This window comes from Peromyscus leucopus, chromosome 1, assembly GCF_004664715.2.
Source record: "Peromyscus leucopus breed LL Stock chromosome 1, UCI_PerLeu_2.1, whole genome shotgun sequence".
NCBI lineage: Eukaryota > Metazoa > Chordata > Mammalia > Rodentia > Cricetidae > Peromyscus > Peromyscus leucopus.
This window is the reverse complement of record NC_051063.1, coordinates 166,512,714-166,535,855: the sequence shown is the minus strand read 5'-3', so window position 1 is coordinate 166,535,855 and position 23,142 is coordinate 166,512,714. Positions and strand designations below refer to the sequence as shown.

The 23,142-nt window shown below is 51.6% G+C and overlaps 1 protein-coding gene and 1 long non-coding RNA gene across 13 annotated transcripts; one reads left to right on the top strand and one right to left on the bottom strand.

Annotated features, from left to right (window-relative positions):
* Positions 1–1,138: 1,138 nt before the first annotated feature.
* Positions 1,139–23,133, bottom strand: Tsks (testis specific serine kinase substrate). Of its 12 annotated transcripts, none has more exons than XM_037200546.1 (11): positions 22,866–23,130; positions 16,339–16,561; positions 8,476–8,571; positions 8,215–8,298; positions 6,967–7,077; positions 6,098–6,384; positions 5,040–5,234; positions 4,495–4,668; positions 2,750–2,885; positions 1,425–1,624; positions 1,139–1,318 (listed from the first exon to the last, which is right to left on the bottom strand). In XM_037200546.1, exons 1-11 carry the CDS (start codon positions 23,093–23,095, stop codon positions 1,162–1,164), a joined length of 1,893 nt encoding a protein of 630 aa, XP_037056441.1. In that variant the 5' UTR covers positions 23,096–23,130; the 3' UTR covers positions 1,139–1,161. The 12 variants fall into 12 exon arrangements, with proteins under 12 accessions (XP_037056441.1, XP_037056450.1, XP_037056446.1 ...); XM_037200555.1 differs by having other exon boundaries at positions 1,457–1,581; positions 22,866–23,128; XM_037200551.1 differs by having other exon boundaries at positions 6,967–7,050; positions 22,866–23,126.
* Positions 6,281–13,580, top strand: LOC119086904. Its single transcript, XR_005090296.1, has 2 exons — positions 6,281–6,369; positions 12,751–13,580. It is a non-coding gene; the product is annotated as an uncharacterized LOC119086904 (long non-coding RNA).
* Positions 23,134–23,142: the final 9 nt, after the last annotated feature.

Genomic DNA, 23,142 nt, shown 5'->3' with positions numbered 1-23,142 from the left:
TAGTCTGGGCAGGCTGCTCTGGAACTTACTGTGTACAGAGGGTGATCTTGAACTCTTGACCCCCCTGTGTCTGCCTCCCAGATGCTGGGATAGCAGATACATGTCACTGTGTCCCATTATTGAAAATCAAGTCAGAGAGGCTAACCTGAGCTACATAGTAAGGCCCAGTCTCATGGGGGGGGGTCACAGCTTTAATTCCAGTGCCCTGGAAGCAGAGGCAGGGGGATCTCTGAGTTCTTTGAGGCTAGCCTGGTCTACACAGGACAGCCAAAGCTACACAGAGAAACCCTGTCTCAAAGCAAAGCAAAACAGAACCAAAACCAGTAACAGGGCTTTCCCCTTAACCAGATGCCTCTGGGAATTGGTGGGTCATCATTTTATCAACCTCATTTGCAAAATGGGGTGAGGGACTCTTCCTAAGACCTGAGGGACTGAGGGCCAACAAAACTTTCGAGACAGGGTTTCTCTGTGTAGCCTTGGCTGTGCTAGGATTAAAGGCATGCACCTCCCCGACCCAGGGCGTCAGATCCCCTGGAACCGGAATTACAGATACTTCTGAGGCACCATGTGGGTGCTGGGAAATGAACTCAGGTTCTTTGCAAGAGCAGCCAGTACTCTTAACCACAGAGCCGTCTCTCCAGCCCCCCCCCCCCCGCTTTTTTTTTCCTTTTCGAGACAGGGTTTCTCTGTGTAGCTTTGGTGCCTGTCCTGGATCTCACTCTGTAGATCAGGCTGGCCTCGAACTCACAGAGATCCTCCTGCCTCTGCCTCCCGAGTCCCGGGATTAAAGGTGTGCGCTACCACCACCACCACCACCATCACCACCACCACCACCACCGCCCGGCTCCTTCTTTGTTCTTTTGAGATAGGGTCTCACGTAACACAAGCTGACTTGGAATTTTCTGCGTAGACTAGTCTGGTGTTGCCGGTGTGTACAGGTGGGTGTCGGGCTGACTCCCAGAACTTCAGGCGAGCTCACAGGAGCGCTACCGTTTGAACCGCATCCCTTCCTCCCCTGTTCTGTTTTTGAGCCAGGGTGTCACTGTATAACCTAGGCTATCCCGGATCCCATGGAAATCCTCTCGTCTCCACACCCGACGGTTATATTTTTACTTTTTGATGCAATTCAGAGTCAGAATTCATGCCAGCATGAGAGGCCATTTATTGTTCAGAGCCTGGGCCCCCACGTTTAGGGGGCGCCGCTCCAGTGCTTCCTCCCCCCATTGCCCCCGTGGATCCCTCAAGTGGCAGGTGGCTGAGCTGGTCGTGGAGGGAGCACATCTTCAAATGCATATAGTCCAAAGTGGCCACCTTCTCCCTGTAATGACAGTCAGCCGGGGGTCAGCACTGGGGAGGCCCGGCTGGGGGCCAGGGTGGGTGAGGGGCCAGAGAAGGAAGAGCCAGGCCCCATCCGGAGACCTCACCCTCCTCCCATGCCCTCTGCCTTCGTCCTCACTCCGGCTTCATCTTGTCCGTCAGCAGTAGGTTCTTGGCCCGAACGGCTTCGTCTTGGGCCAGCCGAAGGGTGGAGCTCAGGGCCTCTGCCCTGACGTGTTTGGCCAAGGCCTGGCGCTCCAGCTCCTGGGGAGAGGAGTGTAGGCGCCGCTGGGCTTACTGGACTGGGCTGGGGGTGGAGGGGGAGCTGGGTCGCGGAGGGCAAGGGGCAGGGTCCCATGGAGCCTGCACACCACCCAAAGTAACCCATCAGGCCTTGAGCTTAGGACATCCCACAATTCACTGATCTCCCCAACTGCATCTCACAGGAAGCCTGTGAATGTCCCTAATGCACTGGCCTGTGTCCCAAGCAAGCTGAGTCACATCTGAAGTACTGTGCCCCTAATGCCTATGAATTGTCCTGTATTGTGTGTATCCAAGCATGGTGCCCTTCTACATCCCCTATTCTTTTTTTTTCTTTGAGACAGGGTTTCTCTGTGTAGTTTTGGAGGCTGTTCTGGAACTCACTCTGTAGACCAGGCCGGCCTCGAGCTCACAGAGATCCGCCTGCCTCTGCCTCCCGAGTGCTGGGATTAAAGGCGTGCGCCACCACTGCCCGGCGTTATATCCCCTATTCTTAAGACCAAGTATTTGTGATGTCTGCCTTGGTCACAAGAATGGTCCCTAGCATTATAGTGTTCTATATCCCACAATTCACCATGCCCTGTGACTTCCTGTGTATTGGGGCTGCAGCTCACTACAATTCATATCCCATCATCCCTTAGGCCAGTATCCCATCATGCACTAACCTCTATATTCCCACAATGCATCTCCCATGTATTCCTATAGCTGTTCACTATAATTTATATCCCAACATCCCATAGGCCAATATCATGCACTGGCTCTCTATGTCCCACAATGCATCAGGCCTCAAGTTCCAACAGCTACAGAGCTTGACTTGTATAAGTGGTCCCCCCAGTCTGGCATCAAGGGTTCCTCTGAGTCCAATGACCTCCCTGAGGGGCTACAGAAAATCAGGCCCATGTTCCATGAGCTGTAGAGTGGAATCTGCTCGTATGTTCCATGTTATCCCAGCCCCAGTGCATTATTATGCTTTAGGCCAGAGTCTGTCCCTGGGTTGTGACTGGGCAGCCACTAAGCTCTTTGTCCTCCTTCTGCACAGAGGCAAGACCTGCTGCTCCCACACAGGCCTCCTGTTCCTGCCACAGGCCAGCAGGATTCCTGAGCCGGGGCTCCCCACACCCTGCCAAACACAAAAGTAACTTGGGTCATGGCAACCCATGGCCCCTGGTACCAGAATCTTCTTGTGTAGCCTCTGGCAGCTGGGGCAGGCAGGAGCCAATCCTTTCTGCTTCACCTCATCCACCAGCGGGGTCAGTGCACGCTCCAGCAGCTGCTGCAGGGACTCCGTGGACAGCTGCTGCCCCTGGCTGTGGAGGGAGAATCGGCAAGTGGGGGATGCGCTGGATTAGGCTCCATCTGGTCATTTCTTTTTGTTTGTTGTTTGTTGAGACAGGGTCTTTCTACACAGCCCTGGCTGTCCTGTATGTCCTGTATGTAGATCAGCCTGGCCTCGAACTCACAAAGATCCATCTTCTGCCTCCAAGCTAAGCAGTGGTAGCAGATGTCTTCAGTCCCAGCACTCGGAAGGCAGAGGCAGGTGGATCTGTGTTAGTTTGAGGTTAGCTAATCTATAGAGCTATTATTTATTTATTTATTTATTTATTTATTTATTTATTTATTTATTTATTTATCTATTCATTTGTCCATCTGTTTATTTGTTTGCTTGTTTATTATGGATGCAGTGTTCTGCCAGTATGTCTGCCTGTATGCCAGAAGAGGGCACCAGATCTCATTACCAAGGGTGGTTGTGAGCCACTATATGGTTCCAGTGCGGACCTCTAGAAGAGCAGCCAGTGCTCTAAAATACTATCCAGCTCTCTACCTTTTTCTTTTTTTAATTTATTTTTATTTTATGTCCATTGGTATGTTGGCATGAGTGTCAGGTCCCCTGGAACTGGAATTACAGTTGTGAGCTGCCATGTGGGTGCTGGGAATTGAACCCAGAACAGTGCTTTTAACCACTGAGCCATCTCTCCAGCCCCCATCTCTACCTTTTTTTTTTTTTTTTTTTTTTTTTTTAAGATTTATTTTATTATGTATACAGTGTTCTGCCTGCATGTGTGCCTGCAGGTCAGAAGAGGGCACCAGATCTCCTTATAGATGGTGGTGAGCCACCATGTGGTTGCTGGGAATTGAACTCAGGACCTCTGGAAGAGCAACCAGTGCTCTTACCTCTGAGGCATCTCTTCAGCCCCATCTACCTTATTTTTAAAGACAAGGTCTCGCCGGGCAGTGGTGGCACACACCTTTAATCCCAGCACTCGGAAGGCAGAGCCAGGCGGATCTCTGTGAGTTCGAGGCCAGCCTGAACTACAGAGTGAATTCCAGGAAAGGTGCAAAGCTACACAGAGAAACCCTGTCTCAAAAAAAAAAAAAAGACAAGGTCTCTGAACCTGGAGTTCCTAGATTCAACTAGTCTGGCTGGTACAGGGATCCTCCCTTCTGCTTGCAAGGCAAACTTTTTTTGTTTGTTTGTTTGTTTTTGTTTTTTCGAGACAAGGTTTCTCTGTGTAGTTTTGGAGCCTGTTCTGGATCTCGCTCTGTAGACCAGGCTGGCCTCGAATTCACAGAGATCCGCCTGCCTCTGCCTCCCGAGTGCTGGGATTAAAGGCGTGCGCCACCACCGCAAACACTGTCTTAACTGAGCTTTCTCCATGCCCCTGGAACCCACCCTCATGACATGCCAACCTTCCCACAATGTGCTGGAAATGCACCATGTCTCAAATATCAATGCACCCGATCTTTGCCTTCATACAGGCAGAAAAGAAGCCAATTTTTACCACGTGAGAAAGGTAGAAAAGTTGTTCCCACAATGCAATAGGATTCTCACCCTGCAACCCACAGACACACATCGTTCACAACGACAGTGTGTCATCCTCCGTGTGACCCACAGTGCAGGCTCCACCCCTCCCCTACCTGGCACACCGAGCACAAGGGCCTTGTGCAGACCGGTCCAAGTTCAAGACGTGGTCAGCTCCCCTTCGGGAGTTCTGAAGCTGCCGCCCCAGCTCCTCCAGAACCGGTTTCACTGGGCCCAGCGCCTCCAGCTCACTCCTCAGTGAAGCCACAGACACTGCTGACCTCTCCACCCTGAGATGGGAGAGCAACCAATGTGGGGAGCTTGCAGCATCCAATATTAGCCCAGAACCCGAGAGTCCACCTTTCAATACTGTATAGCTGCCTGTCCTCGGCGCTGACGGGTTCTCCACCTCCACTGGGGAGAGGAGCCAGGGCTTCCACTAGGCAAATGTCCTAGTGCTTAACCAGGCTCTCATTCAGCACCCCAAAGCTACTGAGCCACACCTCCCCCATCATTGGGGATCCTAGGCAAGTTCTACCTCTTGGTACCGGTCACTTAGCCCCAGAAGACTGGTCGATCCTTTTTCCTCAAGGACCCACCCTTGCGTTGGTTCCACTTTCCCATGGACCCCGTGTCCCCTCCAGCACCCGCGGACCCTTACATAGTGCACAGCTCATCCGCCCGTCCTCGCAGCTCCTGCAAACCCCGCGCAGACTGTGCCTGTTCCCGCTGGGCCAGCTCCCACTGGCCCAGGAAGCCATCCAGCCGGCCACCCAGGCCACCCAGCAACCGCAGCGCCTCCTGCACTGCGCCCTCCTCCTGATGCCACCGGGCTGCCAGCGAGGACACCTCCCTCCTGCGGGAACCAGAAGGGGAGAAAGGGTGGGCATAGGTTTGACCATGCATTACCTCATCGACCTCACCCCAAATAGATGACCAAATTATTTTCTTTCTTTTCTTTTTCTTTTTTCTTTCTTTTCCCCCATTTTCTTTCTTTCTTTCTTCTTTCTTTCCTTTTTCCCTTTTCCCTTCCTTCCTTTCTCTTCCTTCCTTCCTTCGTCTCTTCTTCCTTCTCTCTCTCTCTCTCTCTCTCTCTCTCTCTCTCTCTCTCTCTCTTTTGACACAAGGTTTCTTTGTGTAGCCCTAGCTGTCTTGGAACTCGCTCTGTAGACCAGGCTGGCCTTGCAATCATAGAGATCCGCCTGCTCTGCCTCCCACGTGCTGGGATTAAAGGTGTGCGCCACCACCCGGCTTTTTTGTTGTTTTTGAGACAGGGTCTCTCTATGTAGTCCTGGTTGTACTGGAATTCTCTGTGTAGACCAAGCTGGCCTCCAACTCACAGAGATCCTCCAGCTTCTGCCTCCCAGTGCCAGGATTAAAGGTGTGCACCACTATGTCCCGCCTTTTGCCTTTTCATTTATGCTCTAGGTTGGCCCTGTATCACTGATGCTGCCACCCAAATCCTCTCGTAGGTTCCGCTGCTACGAGAGCTAGGTGTCCCCACGCACCTAGCTCCGCTAAGCCCTGTCCACTTCAACCTCCAAGTCCGTCCCACATCAAGCTCTTCCAGTCCTCCCTCGCCTACCGCAGCCCCTCCGATCCACTCTGTCCCGCCCACCCCCATCCAAACCCCGCCCACCCAGCCTCCACGCTCAACCGAGGTCCCGCCCTTGTTCCACCCGAGGCCTGGTCCACCCACCTCCTCCAGTCCCCGCCCACCTCAGCTCCTCCAAGCCGGTGGAGACCTTCTGCAACTCCTGCTCTGTCAGCGAAGGTCCCTCCCCTGCCCGGGGTGCCATGCCCCAGGCACTGGAGGCCAGGCCTCGCGGCCGCGGGGGTTCCTCGGGACTGCCAGGCGGGCCGGAGCAGCCCTGATTGGGAGTGGCAGAGCTCAGGCCGTGCCGGGAGAGGCCTGCCTCCAGCTTTTGCTCTAGCTCCTGCAGCTCGGCCTCCTGTCTCCGCGGCGTCTCATCCTGCAGTTGCTGCTGGAGGTATCTTAGCTTCTCCTGGACAGGGGAGGACAGTGAGTCAGGGTGTCCAGCACCTTGTCATCCTCAGCCACCTGCACCCCAGGGATCACCGAGACTGCAAAGTAGTGTAGGAAGAGTTAAGTGGGAAGTATGCTTGCTGGCGTGCGTGGGGGGGGCGGAGGGGGAATACCATTTACCCTAAAACCTGCTAGCTGTTTCTGAGGCTGCAACTAGCATACCACCCCTGACCTGCTCTGCCTGTCAAAAATCGGCCCCTGCCGCTTAGGGACGGCTTCTCAGTGTTTTGTTGGAAAGTAAGCTTGCAGGTCTTCATCCTAGACCCTGCCCACCCAAGAGTCTTCTGGCTCCACGCTTGCACAACTCAGCTTCCCCAGGCTCCACTCTGGTCCCTCCCACCAAGTCCTCTTTTGGCTCCTTCCGTGGGTCCCTCCAGCCCGTCCTCCAAGCTCCATAAGCAGGTCCAACCCTCCTCAGCTCCTGGAGGCTCTGGATGCTCTACACACGTGTCCATGCCCTCCCCAGCTCCTCCAACCCCCTCTCTAGCTCCACCCAGACTTCTCGCTAGCTTAGGGCTCCTCCACACCCACACCCACTTACCTCCAGCAAGGCAGAGTTCTGCTTCAGGACATTGGTTTTGGTTTCAGCGTCTTCCACTGAGCGGGTCACCTTGCGGCAGTTCTCCTGGGTCAGGACATCAGGGCGGGGGCCCTGCTTCCCATTCCGGTTCTGCCCCCCACCTTCAGCCTCATTGTTGGCTCGGCACCTGCCCCGTGTAGGATGCACCTACGTCCCGGCCAGGCTTCCTCCCTAGCCATACCTGTCCTTTGCTAACACTTCCACCAGCCCACCGCTCCTACGCTCCCTTGTTTTACATTTTAAAATCTAAAAGATTTTTAAAAATATTCCTTATGGGCCAGGCAATGATGGCACACGCCTTTAATCCCAGCACTCGGGAAGCAGAGGCAGGTGAATCTCTGAGTTCGAGGCCAGCCTGCTCTACAGAGTGAGTTCCAGGACAGCCAGGGCTACACAGAGAAACCCTGTCTCCAAAAACCAAAAAAAAGAAAAAAGAAAGAAAAAAAATCTTATGTGTATGGGTGTTTTGTCTGTATGTGCACATATATGTGTCCAACATGCATGCCCGTGGAAGCCAGAAGAGAGTGACATTTTTGGTAGCCATGAGAGGATCTCATGTACCCCTGGCCTCCACTTCGTTATGTAGCTGAAGAGAATCTTGAACTCCCGAGTCTCAGAGTCCAGCTTCTAAGTGTGGATCATAGGTGTGTGCCACTACACTCGCCTTCCTGCATGCTAGGACGGAGCCTGGGCCTCTCTGCATGCTAGGACAGAGCCTGGGCCTCCCTGCATGCCAGGACGGAGCCTGGGCCTCTCTGCATGCCAGGACGGAGCCTGGGCCTCCCTGCATGCTAGGACCCAGCCTGGGCCTCCCTGCATGCTAGGACCGAGCCTGGGCCTCCCTGCATGCTAGGACCGAGCCTGGGCCTCCCTGCATGCTAGGACCGAGCCTGGGCCTCCCTGCATGCTAGGACGGAGCCTGGGCCTCCCTGCATGCTAGGACGGAGCCTGGGCCTCTCTGCATGCTAGGACCGAGCCTGGGCCTCCCTGCATGCTAGGACCGAGCCTGGGCCTCCCTGCATGCTAGGACCGAGCCTGGGCCTCTCTGCATGCTAGGACCGAGCCTGGGCCTCTCTGCATGCTAGGACCGAGCCTGGGCCTCTCTGCATGCTAGGCAAGCGCTCTGCCCACTGAGCCACGGGTCAGAGCCTCACACTGCCCTCCTCTTCTCATCCCCCCCACCCCCCCACTCCGCCCACAGCGGCTCACCTTCAGCTGGCTGCAGTAACCCTCCAACTCTTCTGCCTCCTGCCGCCGCCTTTCCAGGTTCTCACTCAGCACCGAGCACTCGCTCTTGACCGTGGAAGGAGGCAGGGTTACACAGGGCAGTGGGGACAGCTTAGAGGGGGAGCAGGGTCTTACCCTGTGGGGGACTGACTGGGTGTGCACTATGATGAAGGAACTTCAAGGTGGGAACTTAGCTCTGGAGGAAGAGGCCACACGCGGGGCACGGGGACCCAAGTGTCACACCTGCAGTGTCTGAACATGCTGGTTAACCCTCGTAGTCTTTTCCTTCAAGCTGGTGATGGAGTCTTTGGCACGCACCAATCCACTGTTGACCCCACTCTGGAAAAGAGTCGGAGACACGTATAGAGCTAGCAGGCTGTTTTCAGCTTGCTTTTGCTCTGGGAGGCTGTGTGGCTTTGGATAAAGGGTGACACCCTCAGATTTAGTTTCCTTGCTGGGTAAAGCCAGAAGCAGACTAACACTCTTCACGGTGTTCTGAGGAAGCAAGCAGGGAAGACAATTTCAAACTTTGAGGCAAATGTCTAACATCCCCCAGTTGGAGGGTGGGGGTATAACTCAGCAGTGAGGTGCTGGGGTGTGACTCAGTGGTAGAGTACTTGCCCAGCACGCACAAGATCCTAGGTTCCAGCCACAGATGTGTATCCATAAAAGCCCTCCTCCTTCGCTGTCCTCTGCTCTCTAGAGCATAAAATTGACAGCCATCTTGGACCATCAAATAGAGGCTGAGAAATGATCCCAAGTGCCTCTTCAGCCTCTCAGCTCCTCTGGCCAACATGCTCAGTTCTGTTTGTTTTGGTTTTGAGACAGGGTGTCACTGTGTAGCTCTGGCTGTCCTGGAACTCAGAGATCAGCCTGACTCTGCCCCCTGAGTGCTAGGCTTAAAGGTGTGTGCCACCATGCCTCGGTTTCCATTCTCAGGTCTTACCAACTGTTCAGAGGTGAGGCAGCAGCTTGTGCCTTGTGCAAACTGGTTTTTTTCTGTCTTTTGCTACAGCAGGCAAATTTATTACATAATGGCTGCCTTTTTTTTTTTTTTTTTTTTTTTCTTTTAGAGACATGGTTTCTCTGTGTAGCTTTGCGCCTTTCCTGGGACTCACTTGGTAGCCCAGGCTGGCCTCGAACTCAGAGATCCGCCTGGCTCTGCCTCCCGAGTGCTGGGATTAAAGGTATGTGCCACCGCCGCCTGGCTATTCTTGTTTCTTAATTGAAAATAAAGACTTCGAGAGCTCCTTTGCAGCTGGCTGAGATCATGTGGCCATGCTAGCCAATACAGATGGGTTGGGCACAGTGAGGACATTAAGTAAATGTTGAAAGGACAGGTATGCCTTCCTCCACCTTCCTATTCCTCAGCCTCTTTTTCTATCCTCATTTTTGTTTTTTCTTTCTCTCCTTTTTTTTTTTTTTTAAGGAGTCTGACTCTGTAGCCCAGGCTATGTACTCATTAAATAGCCCCAGACTGACCTCAAAATCCTGGAGATGTTCCTGCCTCAGCTTCCTATGCATTGGAATAACTGGCAAGATCACCGTGCCCAGCTCTCTTTACCTTTTAAGACAGTCTCAGCCGAGCAGTGGTGGCACACAACTTTAATCCCAGCACTCGGGAGGCAGAGGCAGGTGGATCTCTGAGTTCGAGGCCAGCCTGTTCTACAGAGCGAATTCCAGGACAGTCAGGGTGGTTACATAGAGAAACCCTGTCCCCAAAATAAATAAATTTAATATAAAAATTATCAGCAAAATGGCAGAGGATGAATTCTAAAATTCCACATTTCCATAAAAGATGGAAATAAATCAGAAACAGTTTGATTCACTCTCTAGCACACTGAAAACTGAGGATGCAATGAGCCAGGTATGGTGGCACACATCTGTTATCCTGGCACTTGGGAGGTGATGCTCTGAGGAATGCTGCCTGCCATGTCATGAGCATTTATGTACGGAGAAGAAGGCCATATGGTCAGGAGCCTAGGTCTCGAGCCAAAGGCCAGGGTGAGTTGAGGCACCCACAGGGCAACGTCTTGGTGGGGCATCTTCCAGCCCTGGTAAGTCATCAGATGAACACAGCCAGAAGCACAATACTGACGGCATCTTCATCCTGTCGGAGGACTCCAGTCCTCACAGAACAGTTGACTGCACCTACATCCCTTGATGGACTGTCTACTGTTGCAAGATATTTGATTACACTGTGTGAAGATTTGTTACTGTGATTGTTTTGGTAAAAAGTTAAATGGCCAATAGCTAGGCAGGACTTCCAGACAGAGAGCTCGGGGAAGAGGGGAGAGGAGTCGCCAGCTACACAGAGAGGAAACAGGACATTCAGGAGGAGAGGTGACAGCCATGAGATTAATAGAAGCAAGTTAAGTTGTTAGAGCTAGTTAGAAACAAGCCTCAGCTCAGCTAATGAATAAGAAGTCTCTGTGTCGTTATTTGGGAGCTGGCTGGTGAGACAGAGAAAGATGTATTCCAGTTTACAGCACCTTCATCCCATCAGAAGATTAAATTCTGGATGAAATGCCAACCACACTCTGATCTCACCAGGGGACTATGGCCTAGAACATAATAGTAACTCACCCTCACCTCTTCAGAGGACCATAGTCCTGGCTGAAATGTTGACTGTAGCCTCATCCAGCCCTGATCCAGAACCTTCCAACTTAGTCACTCCCTGTGGGCTGTATTAAGTATGGAGACAACTTGTTTCAAAGCATTAGATAACTAATATGCAAAAATGTCTTTCTGAACTGAAAACTCAGAAGGCTACTGTAGGGTGTTCCTCTGGGGACTCAGAACATTCATGCTGGGTCAGCTCCTTTCACCTCCTGTGTGATCTCAGGGAGAGCATCTCAGCTTGTGATGCCTCAGTTTCCCTACTTGTGCAATATAGATATGACTAACGGCTACCCTCACAGGATGACTAGTTCAAATGAAATGGATCAAAACTTGGGAAGGGGTACTCAGGATCCTTGGAGGAGAGAGAGGAGGAGAGACAGGAAAGCCAAGGAGTTATAGGCAGGTGAACAACCCTGTCCTGGGATGTTCTGCCCCCATCTACTCCTGTGCTGTACACCTGTATTCCCTGTCTGGAGCCTGCCTCAGTTTCCCTTCCCATCAAATGGGGAGTAAGGGTAGATTGCTATATGACCTGCTCCACAGCTACACGGGAATTAATGTCTAGATTGGTAAAACAAATAACCAATGTCAGCATGAAGGTGGAGGCAGGAGAATCAGGTGTTCAAGGCCATCCTCCACTTCACAGTGAATTTGAGGGCTGTAGCTCAGTTGGCGTGCTGGCCTGGCACACGCAGGGGCCTGGGTTCCTTCCCCAGCCTTGTACAAACTAGGCGTGGTGGTGCACACCTGCACTCTTGAGCTCATCCTTGTTCAAGGTCATCCTTGGCTACAAAGAGATTTTGAAGTCAGCCTGGGATGCAGGAGACCCATTCTGAAAAAACCAAAGGGCTGGAAAAACAAAGCTGGTAATGGCGGCACGTGCTGCTGGCCCTGCACTTGGGAGGCTGAGCAAAGAGGAGCATGTGCAGTCCAGGCCAGAGCGGGCCATGCATTGGGGTCTCCACCCTAGAACGGAATAAAGACGGCGACTGCATGGTGTGTCCAGGAGGGACTAAGACGCTGCCACAGAATGTGTGTCCGAGTGTCCTTAGCAGGGGAGACCCCGATGGCCACTGTTGTCATAGTGACCACCAAGAGCACCACTGCCCCTTACAGCATTTGCTGTCTCCAGGGAAGCTAGGACTGGACACCGACGACGACGACGACCTGTCATGCCAACACTAACCATTCCTCCTCATGAGCACTGTCACTATCAGCCAAAGTCACCATGGCTCTCTAAGGCTCTCCTGTCTGTCTGTCTGTCTGTCTCTCTCTCTCTCTCTCTCTGGGGGCTCTGTGTATCTCTCTGGGTCTTGGCTCTATCTCCCCCATCTCTGTTCCTCTATCTCTCTGAGTCTCTATCTCTCATCTCCGGGTCCCCCTCACCCCCCTGTAGCTCACATACCGGGCACCCTCCTCAGCCCCTCCCCTCCCACCAGGTGTGGTTGCTGGTCCCACAACAGACAGGAGGAAGCTGGCGGCAGTAAAAGGCTGGAGGCCCACACAGTGCTCACCAGCTTTGATCCCTGAAGCCTTCATTCCTGCAGCCCAGAGCTGTTTGGACGTCAGCGGTCCGTGGGGGCCGTGTTAATAGTTCTGGTGGGAGGCATCCAGCTCCAGGCTCTGGGGTGTGGGGAGTCTCTCCCACTGGAGGGAGAGCTGAGTCTACCCCACTCCCGGCTTCCCATCCAGCACTAGCTCCACCCCTTCTGGCCTTCCTGCCCCGCCTTTCCCGCTCTAAGGGAGTCTTAGGGAAGAAAGAAAGCCTTCTAAACTAGCCTCTGGTTCTTACAAGCACTCCATGCTCTTGTGACCTTGGGAATGGCGCTTCCTTCTACACCTCGGTTAGTTTTGCCTTCATCTTTCAACTGGGTCATTATATCCCCCCCCTTACAGATGCTGTACGGAGGGATGAGACATCACCGGACGTGCACACAGCAGGATAGCAGTAAAGGGAAGAGAGCCAGTCTGCCAAGCTGCTTCCCCCTCGCCGGAAGCCACAGTGTCCCTGTGGCCCTTGGGACAACACTACGTTTTGCAGCCTGTGTGAGCAGTGGCCTGCTCTCTCTCTAGCCCCATCCCTCCTCTGCCACAGCCTTGTCCTCTTCCCTGTCCGGTCCTGTTTCCGCCTGTCTCTTCCGACATGTTCCTGGTGGCCACAATGCTGTTTTCTGCCCGGGGAATACCTGATTTCAGCGTCACGGTCCAGCCCGTGTGCTCTCCTTTTGGCACAAACACGCTGGTTCCTCTTCTTTGCGGTGTCCACAGTGTCCTTCCTGCCCCTCCAGTGTAGACTACCACCACACCAACCGTCTGCCACGACTGACTCCCTAAGCTGATCCTGCTGCTTCCCAGCTGTGTGACCTTTCCTATGCTATTGAACCTCTCTGGTCCTCTATGTCTGCACCATCAGAGAAATGAGGCCAAAGACTGACAGAAGTAACTACTATGCTGATGATATTGGGGTGGTTGGCTGTCTGCCACACAAAGGCTCGGGCATGAGTGAGTGGGCTTCTCTGATGATATTGGGGTGGTTGGCTGTCTGTTGGGCTTCTCTTCATCCTAAAAGCCTGTGGAGATGGGTCCAGCTTTCTGTCTTGGATTCTACCATTTCCTATTGCTTATGTCATTATTAAGTGAGATTATATATTCCTCACAGTGGGGACAAGTTCTCTGCCCTCCAAGACTCATAGGCCACAATTAAATCTCTATAAGATTCTGCCTTACATTTGATTTTACTTTATTTTATTTTTTTAAGACAAGGTCTCTCTATGTAGACCAGGTTGGCTCCCAAATCACAGAGATCCACCTGCCTTTGCCTCCCAGGTGCTGGGATTAAAGGCATGGACCACCATGCCTAGCATTTATATATTTTTTCTACATTCATTTATTTATTATCTCAGCACCTGCATGCCAGGGCTTGTGTGTGGAGGTCAGAAGACACCTTGGTTCTCTATACCATGTGGGTTTCAGGGACTGAACTCAGGCTGTCTAGGCTTGGAAGCACCCACTGGGCCTTATATAGGGTTTAATGTCTCGGTGACATCATCTTGTCCTGGTTGCCTTTACGCGATGACCTCCCAGTTTCCAAGCTCAGACCCTCTGTCCCCACCCGACTCAGCAAGACAGACTGACTAGGTCCATGGCTCTGTTCGGTGAGACAGAAGCTTCAGAAGACAAAACTTGGGGCAATGATGCATCTGGAACTCTCTTTGGGTCACCAGCCAGCTCCCAAATGAAGACATGGAGACATTATTATTATGAATTCTTGGCCTAAGCCTAGGCTTGTCCCACTGGCTCTAATAATTTTTTAACCTGTTCCTATTCATCTATGTTTGGCCTCAGGTCTTGTTACCTTTTCTTCCATTCTGTTTGTCCTACTTTCCTGCTTCCTCCATGTCTGTCTGTCTGGCCCCTGGTGTCTCTTTTTTTTCTTCCTCTGAGCCTAAATTCTCCTGTTTTTACCCTCCCTTCCCAGAAGTCCTGCCTGTACCTCCTCCCTCGCTATTGGCCATTTGGCTTTCTATTAGACCAGTGAGGTACCTTAGGCAGGCAAGGTAAAACAGCAACACATCTTTACATAGTTAAATATCCCACAACATGATGAAATGGCCTATTGGGTGAAGGCACCTGAGTCTGACCCCCAGACCCATTCAGTCGAGGGAAGCTTCACTAAGTGGTCCTCTGACCTTCTCATATGTGATATAGCACACATGGGTCCCGCTCCCACACAAAAATAAATCAAAGTAATTTTTTTAAAAAAAAGAATAGAAACTGAAGAAAAGGCTCAGCGATTACAGCATTGGCTGCTTTTTTCAGAGGACCCAGGTTCAGTTCCCAGAGTCCACACAACAGCTCAAAATCATCCATAACTCTAATTTCAGGGGATCTGACGCCCTCTTCTGGCCCCCTTGGACACCAGACCCACACACAGTGCTCTAACACACAGGCAGGCAGAACACTCACACACATAAAATAAAACTAAATCCCTTTTTAAAATCCTAGCACAGGTTGGGCGGTGGTGGCGCACACCTTTAAACCCAGCACTCGGGATGCAGAGGCAGGAAGATCTCCGTGAGTTCAAGGCCAGCCTGGTCTACAGAGTGAGTTTCAGGTAAATGGAACAGCCAGGGCTATCCAGAGAAACCCTGTCTCGAAAAAACAAAAACCAAACAAACAAATTCAGCACAGTTACCTGCCGAGGCCTCTCTCTCTTCCCAGTTGAGAACCTGCAGTTTTTCTCACCAGAACCCCGACTCCAGTGGCTTTCTGGGTTTTTTTCCTCATAGATTATAATCTCATCCAAGTCACCACCAGAACTAGTCCATAAACTTGATTATCCAAAAGATATCAGTAGGTAAAGACAATTGCCACCAAGCCTGAGGACCTGAATTCTGTCTTTGAGTTCTACATGGTGTCAGGGGAGAACACACTCCTCCAAGTCATCCTCCAACTTGTAGAGGAACATGCCCCTCGCCAAACCATCCAGTCAATCGATGGGGAAAGAGAGGTCAAGGAAACGCTTCCCACACAAACCTTTAGAGACAGAGCTTGAGAGCCACCAAATGGTGCATGAGGCTGATGCCGAGGCACTCCCCGGGATCTCCCTTGGAAAGCCACCACTCACACTTAAGCACGTCTTGTGTTCCCTCTGAGCACCTCTCCTCCTAACTGGCCTGTTTAAAGTCTATATTAAAATGTCTTTAATGAAATCCCTGCCTGTGCTTTATAAACCGAAATTCTTTCCTGCATGGAAGCCACAAACCCTAGTTTGGCCTGAGTCCAAGTTCCTGGGAGATTAAGATAATGCCTCAGTCTGGGTGTGGTGTTGCCTGTCTTTAATTCCAGCTAGTGGCAGAGGAAGGAGAGTGTCGGTGAGTTTGAGGCCAGCCTGGTCTACATAGAGAGCTCCAGGCCAGCCAGGGCTACATAGTGAGAAAGACACTCTCTTAAAAAAAACAAACAAAATCAACGTCGAAAGTAATGCCTCAAGCTGCTGAGGGTGACGCTTAGAGCTGCGTCTCTGTCCTCTATTCCTGACATCTCATCTTAGGCTTTCGAGAGAATATTTACCAGGTGCTGGATGCATGGGCTCAGGCCTCTCACCCCAGCTACTTGGAGGGCAGGGGGATTGCAGGAAATTGACTAAGCAGTGAGACCCGGTCTCAAAGAGTAAAAGAAGAGCTTGGGCGTGGCTCAGTGGTAGAGCTCTGCCTGGAATCCTCCAGGGAGGGGCTGGGGACATGGCCCAGTGTCTGCTTTGTGTTGCTAAGGATGAAACCCAGGGCCTGGCACTTGCTAGTCAAGTGTTCTACCACTGAGCTATACCCCACCCCCGGGAGACTTCTCTTGATACTGTCATTCAGGCCTGTCTTCTGGTCTCAGTGACTAGAACTTCTCATTCCAAACGAGATCAGACCCCACCCCCTTGGATCTGCCTACCTCCGTTGGGTAGTCTCGGCCCTCCCCACATCAGCCGCTCACCAGAAGTTCTGTGATGTCAGGGTCCTCCGGAGCCCAGGGTGGTACAGGAGAAGCAGGTGGCCCCGGCAGTGCCAGTGGGCCACTGTCCTCTGTGGTGGAGTCTGTGCCTGAGGAGTCCGGCTCCATTGCAGCCAGGTTGAGCAAGGACACGTTGGTGCAGGCTGAGGACCGCTTGAGGTTCAGGCACCAGTGCATTGGCTCGTGGGACATCCGGGGCTCCACCCTGCAGGTGACCCAGGAGATGGTGGGGATGGGGGCCTTATGTCCTCAGCACAGGAGCTGCACTCTCTGAGCCAACGGATCGCCTCTTCCCATCACCTACCATCCCCATGCTGCCTGCTTTGGACTCCCTGCTCACGCCCCCTCTCCTCCCAATGCTCCCCACAACCCGCGGCCTGCGTGCCCTCCCTCGGCCCTCTTCCTGGCCTCTCCTTCCCCCTCCAGCACCGATGCTTTGCTGTAGGCAGTGTTGGGCACTAGGCCTGTCACCGGCAGGGTACAGGAAACCCACCCATGGAAGGACACGGCCTTCTTTTTCTTCGCGATCCCCTTGGTAGGGCTGGTCACCCCCCCGGGAGCCTCGGGGACCAGCTGGGCGCGGCTCTCGACCCCCACAGGTGGGTCCCCCGCCTCATGGATCTCTTTGGACTGCCAGATTGTCTTCACCACCACGCTTGCCATGGCGCGGGGGACCTGCTCCCAGGAGGAGACTCACCATCTGCTCTGCCCGCCCCCCGGCGCTCAGGGTCCCCTAGCTCCTGGCCTGGGTCATAAAGGGCCTAACCACTGGGTCACAGGGAGGGGCATGAGGGAGAACAGGGGCTGGCTCAGGGCGTCCCCTGCAGACCTCAGTGGACTATCCCCCCCCACCCCGTTCTGGTTCTACAGCTCCCTCATTCCAGTCCAGAGCACACAGTGGGCCGGCCGGGCGCTACCTCTGCAGCCAGCTCTGGGATTCAGTCCCAGGTCGTCTATCTTGCTTCATGCCTTGCCTGAGATCTGAGAGACTTAACAGGATCATTTCCAAGTCCTTTCCTGGAGGACTTGGTGTTCTGTGGCGGTCTGGGAGGCAGAATTGGGAAGAGAAACACCGAATAAAAAGACCCCAGCATTAGAAGCGCCACAGGGAGAGTCAGGAGAAGTCATGGCATACATCGGAACTTCTCAACACGTGTTTGGGGATTTAGGATTCATACTGTGCGTGAATTTTACCTGCTAAAAAAGAACCCAAGCCAGGTGGTGGTGGCGGCGGCAGCAGCAGCGGCGGCGGCGCACGCCTTTAATCCCAGCACTCAGGAGACAGAGGCAGACGGATCTCTGAGTTTGAAGCCAGTCTCGTCTACAAAGAGAATTCCAAAACAGCCAGGGCTGTTACACAAAGAAACCCAGTCTCGAAAAACAAAGCAAAATACAAAAACAGAAAAGAACACAGGAGGCTGGAGAGATGGCTCAGTGGTTAAGAATACTGGCTGCTCTTCCAGAGGTCCTGGGGTTCAATTCCCAGCCTCTCACATCATGGCTCAGAAACATCCATAACTCCAGTCCTAGAGTATTTTAGGATCCGATGAACTCTTCTAGTCTCTGGGAGCACGAGGCACACAGGGGGCTCATAGACATACATGCAATCAAAACACTCATATATATGAAACAAAAATGATAAAATCTCAAGATAATAGCTGTTGCATGATTTCAACCTCTGCATTCTGGAAGCAGAGACAAGCGGATCTCTGAGTTTGAGGCCAGCCTGGTCTACAGAGTGAGTTCTATGACAGCCAGGGCTACACAGAGAAACCCTGTCTAGAAAAACAAAAACCAAAGCCAAACTAATCCAGCCGGGCGGTGGCGGCACGCGCCTTTAATCCCAGCACTCGGGAGGCAGAGCCAGGCAGATCTCTGTGAGTTCGAGGCCAACCTGGGCTACCAAGTGAGTTCCAGGAAAGGCGCAAAACTACACAGAGAAACCCTGTCTCGAAAAACCAAAAAAAAAAAAAAAAAAAAAAAAAAAAAAAAAAAAAAAAAACCCAAAACAACAACAAAAAAGAGTTTAAGGTTGACCTTGGCTACACAGCAAGTCTGGGTCCAGTCTGGGGTACATAAGATCAGGTTTCAACACCAAAACCAAAAGTTGAGGTCAGCCTGGGTTATAGAGAAAGTTCAAGACTAGCGTAGGCTTTGCAGTGAGTTCCAGCCTAGCATGGACTGAGTTGGACCTTGTGTCAAACAAAATAAAATCTAAGATGTCTCAGAAAGGCAGATCTAAGGCTCAGGTGACACAATGCCTGCTCAGTGACTTTCCTGAAGCCCTGGCCTCCATCGCAGCACTGGGGAGACAGAGACAGGAGTGTAGAATCATCCTCAGCTACATAGTTTGAAGCCAACTGGTACAAAGACTTTGGGATGATAATATTTGAGTGGTCGAGGTTAAATAAAGTGTGTGGATGGTCTTTGTTACATCTAGTTTTGTTTATTTATTTATTAAAGATGTATTTATTATGTATACAGCATGTATGCCTGCAGGCCAGAAGAGGGCACCAGATCCCATTACAGATGGTTGAGCCACCTCGTGGTTGCTGGGAATTGAACTCAGGACCTCTGGAAGAGCAGCCAGTGCTCTTAACCGCTGAGCCATGTCTCCAGCCCTCAAATTTATTTATTGTGTGTGTGTGCCGGTCTGTGGTGTGGAGGCCAGAGGACATCCGGTGGGAAGTAGTTCTCTTCTTGTACCATGTAGGTGCTGAAGACGAAACACAGGCGATGACCCTCGACAACAAGCACTGACTACTACTAAGCCCTCTTGCTGGCCAGTTCATTTGGAGACAAGGTCCCACTACAGCTGAGGATGGGCTCAAAGTCATAGCAATCCTTCTGCCACGGTTTCCCAAGTAGCTAGGAAAATAGGCCTGTCCTACCACGACTAGCTGGACTTGGAATTTTCTTTAAATAATTTATTTAAATTTATTTTATGTGCATTGGTATGAAGGTGTCAGATCCCCTGGAATCTGTTACAGTTGTGAGCTGCCATGTGGGTGCTGAGAATTGAACCCCGGTCCTCTGGAAGAACAGCCAGTGCTCTTAACCGCTGAGCCATCTCTCCAGCCCTGGACTTGGAATTTTGAGTTTAGGTCATTTCCCAGGCCTGAGAGCCTCTCTGGCTGTGGAGGGGTCCACCAGTGTGTAAAGTGGCTGCTCTGGGATGGCACAGTGTGCTAATGTCTTCTCAAAGTAGTTCCAGTGGCTGGGACAGGACTTCATTGTACATAGGGAAACCTGTATAACCAAAATGAGTTAATCCACCTGTTCCTTGTTATTTTGTTGGAAATTTGACAGGTATGCATAGAAATTATTACACTTCCATTATACTTGGCTACTGTCACTCAGGGGATCAGCCAATGAATTCTTGCAACAGACACCATATGCCAGTTCTGAGGATGACTGTCAGGGACCCTCAAATCCTCATGGCCATCAGAGATGATCTGAGAGGTGAAGAATGAAATTCAAGATAGTGACATTTTTGCAGGCACTGGGTTATGCCATCCAGGGATTGACTTCATGGTTTAGATACACTGAAATTCCCTTGCAAAGTAGCAAAGCACCTGTGACCTTTACCATAAGAATGAATTCTGCCTGGAGATGGTGGTCCACACCTTTAATCCCAGCACTCAGGAGTCAGAGACATCGGATCTCTGAGTTCTAGGCCAGCCTGATCTACAAAGTGAGTTCCAGGACAGTCAGAGATACATAGAGAGAAACCCTGTCTTGAAAAACAAAAACAGGGCTGTTCTTCCAGAGGTCCTGAGTTCAATTCCCACCAACCACATGGTGACTTACAACCATCTATAATGAGATCTGGTGCCCTCTTCTGGCCTGCAGGCATACATGCAGGCAGAACACACTGTATACATAATAAATAAATCTTAAAAAAAGAAAAACAAAACGAAAGAAAAACAAAAAAAGAAAAAAAAAAGAAAAGAAAGCATAAACTTTAAGCCAGGGGGTGGTGATCCACCCCTTTAATCCCCAAATCCCAGCACTGGTAGGCAGAGGTGGGAGGATTTCTGAGTTCAAGGCCAGCCTGAACTACAGAGTGAATTCCAGGGCTACACAGAGAAACCCTGTCTCCATTCCCACCCCAAAGGATTCTATTGGCTGATAAATAGAGGCTTAGGGCCTGAGCCAATAATGATAATCATAAGGATGGATTCTATTGGTGGAGGATGCAAAGTCCATGGGGCCTCTTTCATAGGGATGTGCTCTATTCACCGAGAGATAAAGCTCAGGACACTGGGGGTGGAGGGGTTCGGGTGAGGGTTGGCTAATAGGACAGCACAGCATCACCAGGTTTTTTGACTGCATCATCCCAGCATTCAAGGTGATCAGGCAACATTCATTTCTTCTAGTGAAGAAAGTAGGCCTGGTTTCTCCAATGCTTCCTCTAAGTGGTGCTTCCTATAGATGAAACCACTGGGTTTGGCGGAAGGCAGACTGGGCTCCTTCCCTTGACACTTGTGGAGCCTCGGAAAGCTGTTGCTTTAGGTCTAGGCTTAAAAATAAGCCTGTGAGGGACTGAAGAGGTGGCTCAGCAGTTAAGAGCACTGGCTGCTCTTCAAGAGGACCTGGGTTCAGTTCCCAGCACCCAGATGGAAGCTCACAACTGTCTGTAACTCCAGTTCCAGGAGACATGACGCCCTCATACAGACATACATGCAGGAAAACACTAATGAACATACAGCCTGTGAGCTGGGAGACATGGCACACACCACTAGTCCCAGGACTCTGGAGGCAGAGGTGGGAGGATCTCTGTGATTCCAGGCCAGCCTGGGCTACATAGTTAGAGTCTGTCTCAAAAAAGAAACAAGCAAGCAAACAACCACCACCACCACAAAACAAAGAGTCTAGGGATGTGTGGGAACACTGATGTTTCCATCTACCCTTGAGGGGTCCTGGAATTAGGAAGGCCTTTCTATATACTCAGAACTCAGTAACTCCACTGTTCTGCCAGGCTTCCTGAGCAGAGAATGGAAAGAGATATCTACTAGCTAATTAGGGAGAGGATTTGTATATTCTTGGGACACTTTATATCCCTTCTTCACATCTCTCTGTAGAGGATTAGTTCAACCTCCACTGCTAATCTGTATCCTTAAGTATCTTATCTTTAATACTTAGCTCTCCAGAAAAGACGTTCGGATTTTATTCTTTTTTGCAATACTAGTGATTGAACCCAACATTTGGGCATGTTAAGCAGGGGCTGTACCACTGAAACATGCCCTCTCATTGGTGGATTCCAGGCAGAGGCTCTCCTCTGAGTCAGACCTCCAGTCCCTACTGGGGGATTCAGGGCTATATCCTTAGCCATTTTTTTTTGTTTGTTTGTTTTTTTTTTTTTTTTTTAAAGAACACAGCATTGTTCTTTTTTTTTTTTTTTTTTTTAAGATTTATTATGTATAGTGTTCTGTCTGCATGTATGCCTGCAGGCCAGAAGAGGGCACCAGATCTCATTACAGATGATGTGGTTGCTAGGAACTGAACTCAGGACCTCTGGAAGAGCAGTCAGTGCTCTTAACCTCTGAGCCACCTCTCCAGCCCTTGTTTTGTTTTGAGATAGGGACTCTCTATGTAACCTTGGCAGTCCTGGAACTCTCTATATAGACCAAGCTGGCCTTGAACTCACAGTGAACTGCCTCCTATTGCCCAGGATGGGGCGTTGCCCCTTCCTAGTTCCCAGGAACTCCCTCCTAGACCCATTCTGAGCTTGTTGGAGATTATAAAAGCCTATTGGGGTGGTGTTTTGTTCATGGTGATGGTTGAAATAGATCCCTCAATTCCCTTGGCCCCAAAATGTTTCAATAGCCCGGGACACGGGCGCTCTGGCGGCTTGGCCTTTCTTGCAACCAGCCCTCCGCTGTGGCTGTAACTGGCTTTTGCCCGGTGGTTTCCAGAACTGATGGAGGAAGCAAATTTGACTTTATGACCACTTAATGCAGACTGTCTTGGGCACTGGGGCTCAGGAAGGGGGGGGGGAAGCATCCTACATTGAAAAATGTTTAAAAATTAAAATAGTAATTCTACAGTTTTCTACTTCTGAGTTGTGTAGTCTTGAGCAAGCCGTTCAACCTCTCTGGACCTCAGCGTTTAATGGGACGAGCCTGAGGGGCAGTCCCTTCTCTCATGAATACTAGGTTTCCAGACAGGTCAGATCTCCAGGTGATGTTTCTAGGGAAGGAACAGGGAAGAGGTAGGCTCCAGTGAGCGACTGACGCAGTCCGGGGTGCAGAAGTGGAGAGAGACCGGAAAGAGAAGATCCTGCGTAGTGGACGCCTGACTGTCCCTCGCCTCGCCCAGCCCCTCTGCAGCAGGGAATTGCAGGCAACGCTCCACCTATCGCAGCTCAGCTGACTGACAGCTCCTCTTTCTCCTTCCTTCTCTACAGGTCGTCACTCTCTGCCCGTCCCCCACAACCGCCCCTTCGAGGGCGAAAGTATAAAGCGTGCGGCGAATCCGCAGAGCCTTGCGGAGCGCAATCTCCTCACCCATTGGTCTCCTCGGCCCCAAGTTCCGCCTCCTTCGGTGCGTTCCCCGGCCTCTTCTTACGTCCCGCCCTCCTGTAGCGGAGCGGGCTGTCCATCCAATTAGCGTCGGTCTCTGCCGTGCAGGGGGCGGTCCCAGAGTGTGTCATCGAACTCCGCCTGTCTCTCGGGCAACGCCCCCTGACTCCGTGCTCCGAACGGAAATAGCACGGTACTGCACCAATCATCCCCATGTGTCTTTACTATTTTGCCAATCAAAGAGGGAGGAGGGCGGGCGTTC